Below are 4,026 nucleotides of genomic sequence, written 5' to 3'. Positions count from 1 at the left end.
GACAATGAATCGTGAAACAAAGCTTCAATCGAACAGACCAGGTATTGGAAGAGAAGAAGCAAGACAGGTGAGAATTTCTTTTACAAATAGATTTATAATGCAAAGATAAATGTACAAGACAAATATTTTCATCCACTCAATGCATATAAATTCCCCTGATATTTTATGGTGGCAAATTATGATGGAACTTGCACATTTATCCTTCATGGTATATGTTGAGAAACATCTCTTGTATTGAGGCTTTATGTATCATCATGATGAATTGCATTGAACAAAGTTGCTTTGGAACTAAATGATTGGTTGAGGGGGCTTTTGCCTGTTATTATAATCACTTGAAGAACAATGAACATAATTGAGAAGCCCAGAATCATTTTACTTTGTTTTTCCTCAGATAAGCTGTATGTTTCTTTTCTTATTCTCTTTGATCTGATAGAATAGGAGGAAGGAAGCTCTTATAAGCGGATGTAAGGCCATGATGATGCCTCCTTCATTCCGTTTGTACAACCATCTCAATCCCAAACAAGTGTCCACCCTAGATCATTTTATCGTGATGGAAGAGTTGAAGTTGTTTTATTGTTGCATACCACACGCTGGCTGCAACACATTAAAGAAAATTTGGGGATTGCATGATGGCCGCATCCACCAGGAGCATGATGATGGAGTTGAGAATCGACGAACACCTCGCCTGTTGAGTCAATATAAAACAGAGAAAGTCAAGTCGATATTACAGGAATATTCATCTTTTATCTTTACGAGGAATCCGTATTATAGGCTACTTTCTGCGTTTTTAACAATATTTGAACAAAAAGGGCAATTGTCTGAGATTGACGAATCAGTCAAAGAGATAAGACGAATCTTCACTTCAAAAATTAAACAAGAGAAACGTCATTCAGCGAAAGATGACCATTCCAACTATTCGGTTTCTTTTCCAGATTTTGTAGATCATGTTTCGAGTTCGACAAACAGGTTGTTAGGGAAAGGTGAGGACAGATGGAGAGAGATATACCGTCTATGTCATCTCTGTGGAGTTGACTATGGATTCCTTGGAAAGTATGAGACATTTCAGGAAGATATCAAAATAATCACGAGAAGATATGGTTTGGATATAAACGTCACTAAAGTTCAGCTGGATGATTCTCCTCTTGATATCGACGTAATGAAGAGATACCTCCAAGAGATTACCCCTTCCCAAATTTCTAAGTTCTCAAAACGATATGTCGCAGATACATCCCTCTTTGGTTACACGATTCCGAAATCATTATAAAAAATTAAATACTCATTACACTCTAATTCCAAGGATTTCAAGTAATTTCAGATCGACTGTGAATGGTGACCAGCCAATATTTTTTTATTCATTTTTAATATTTAGGACTTTTAAATCTCAAATGATTTAAATTCAAATCTTTTAGCTTCATGTTTAAATCCTGATGGTTTGAATCTTAATCTTATATCCGGCTGATCACTATTCACAGCCGATCTGGATTTATGTTAAATCCTTGGAATTTAGAGTGTAGTAGGAACATTTATAACTAGCAGATGTGGTGAAAACGATACAAATTATTTTGTATGAATTGGGACCCGGATTTGAACTTTTATAAGGTAAACTTAATCTGCAGAGATGAAAATTAAAGTTATTTCAATTAAAGGGAAATGCGAACATGATAGGGGATTTGTGTTAAGAATCATAAGTACAATAGCCCTAATATCTAATAAGAAAGGAAACAACTATCATGACTATGGTCGTGCTATAACGGTGCATTGAAAGTGCATGGGGCTTTAAGAAATGAAAATACATGTATGAGATCATTGAGATGAGTTATTATTGAGAGCGCTAAAAGTTTACAATTGGACAATGCATACATTACTATGTCTGTATGTAGGTGATTTTTAATTTATCATGCTTATAATCTACACTACTCTTTCCAACTCAGTCATGCGTGCATTATGAACATTGAGATTCTTCTCGAGATTGTTCTCAAAATAATGAAAGAAGAGAAACATCTTTCTATTCATGTACATATCATAAAGCAAGTGTATTAATAATGATATTTTAAAGAATATACTAAATTACGTTTTCATTCTTTTTCTGTGATGCACTGTATATTGTTTCATTTATTATCATTATATTTATTATACTCTGTTAATTGAATGAAAAATAAAAACTTATTAAAAAAAAGGAAAAACAAACAAAACAATAACTTAAAGGGACCACGCTAAATGCTCTTTTGTCTTTTAATTTGATGATGGGGATCAGTCCTATGACTTTCTTTACCAAAATGACCTTCCTTGGCTGGCTGACTGATTTTTTTGTTGTTTTGTTTTTCCCTCTCTCCTATCTTCATCTATTATACGGAACACTTTTACTTAGTGAAGCTATATACTTGTTCCAACTCGGTTTCAGTTTAAAGGGATGGTCCGGGCTGAAAAGAGTTCACTGAGCAAAATGCCGAAAATTTCATCATAATCGGATAACAAATAATAAAGTTATTGAAGTTTAAAGTTTAGCGATATTTTGTGAAAACAGTCGTCATGAATATTCATTAGGTGGGCTGATGATGTCACATCTCCACTTTCCGTTTTCTTATGCTATTACATGAAACCATATTTTTTCACTATTTCATACTTGAGTGAATAGTCTCCCTTATAATGAAACAAGTTGCAGCAATAAATATCTAATGCACTAAATCAGTTGTCAATCCAATTTTTCTAGTTCTTGGAGGAAAAAAATTGAATAAACCTAATTTCATATAATAAAATACATTAGAACAAGTGGAGATGTGACAATGTGATAATCACTGATAAAATATCTTGGACAAACCATATCTTTACCATTGTGTTACAGAAAGACTCAACATTAAAATACTCCGAATAAATTACCATTTTATTTTATTGACTATCAAAATCAAAAGTGCATAAAACGAACAAGTGTTTAAAACCCGAAACATTTTTTTCATTACTTTGTTTTTTTTATAAATAATTTGATAATTATGTTAATTTATTTTAATAATGATCATGTTTCTACTGTAAAGTTCATGACGTCATACACAAGCAGGGGAGCGTTTCATGAAAGGACTTGTCGGACGTTTATCCCTCAAGTATCTGTTTATCCGACAGTTACCATAGGAACAGTGCCTCTCAGCCAATCAGAATCAAGGAAAGATGTCAAATCTGACAACTTGTCGGATGAAAATATTGATGAAACGCTCCCCTGGTGTCGTTATAGAATTTTGCATAAATCTAAGTTTTTTAATGGTTCATGATAACTAAAAAAACTGGTTCTTTCAGGAGAGGATGTGAAATGATTTTTTTTTGTTCTTGATATATTAGGTAAAATAATGATTCTAAAACAATTTGGAGAAAATAAAATTATAAAGATTTTTTGTCCTCGGCGATATACGGGGAAACTGCTTGCATATGAAGTCACAAATAATTTTTTTTTTCCGATGACGACCAGAACACGCTGGTCGAAACGTCAAAAACAGTTCTTTTCAGAGCTAACATACAATCAAGAAAGAATAACAAACAGTCCTTTTCAGGACTACATACATGGTGTTTACCGTAAAACCTTCAATAAAAAATGATATTCTAATAACTTATTTCAATTATTTTTGGATTTTCCTTAAACCCCACTTATTTTCTGCCATTTTAAAACAACACTTTTCGCCAAGGTAACTAATGCAGAATTCCTCAGAAGCCTCAATTAATGGTAATGTTTGAAAAATGGCTACTCTACCTACACTTCTATTTAATCCACACAAATCATTGAATATAAGTTTTCAGTGAGTGCAATGCACTAATTTAATGCATAATTACAAGTATACTCGTATGTGAAGAATATATAGTTTAGTCATATTATATTGTTTCAAACAAGAGATGGCGCTACACCACTTATTGCATTTTAGTGTTAATTGCATACGTTAGAGCTACATTATAATGTTTAAAATGAGAGATGGCGCTAGACCACTTTTAGCATAACTGCATTGCCTGCAGCAATGGAAATTATTTCCGTGCATGCAGCATGTCCGT

General features: G+C 33.0%; 1 protein-coding gene across 1 annotated transcript; it reads left to right on the top strand.

The window, feature by feature from the left end:
• On the top strand, nucleotides 1-1,324 carry LOC121418031 (carbohydrate sulfotransferase 14-like). Its single transcript, XM_041611732.1, has 2 exons — nucleotides 1-67; nucleotides 434-1,324. Exons 1-2 carry the CDS (start codon nucleotides 5-7, stop codon nucleotides 1,262-1,264), a joined length of 894 nt encoding a protein of 297 aa, XP_041467666.1. The 5' UTR covers nucleotides 1-4; the 3' UTR covers nucleotides 1,265-1,324.
• Nucleotides 1,325-4,026: the final 2,702 nt, after the last annotated feature.

This window comes from Lytechinus variegatus, chromosome 7 (genome assembly GCF_018143015.1).
Source record: "Lytechinus variegatus isolate NC3 chromosome 7, Lvar_3.0, whole genome shotgun sequence".
Taxonomy (NCBI): domain Eukaryota; kingdom Metazoa; phylum Echinodermata; class Echinoidea; order Temnopleuroida; family Toxopneustidae; genus Lytechinus; species Lytechinus variegatus.
Note: the sequence above shows the minus strand (reverse complement) of the source record. Positions and strands in the feature narration are given on the sequence as shown.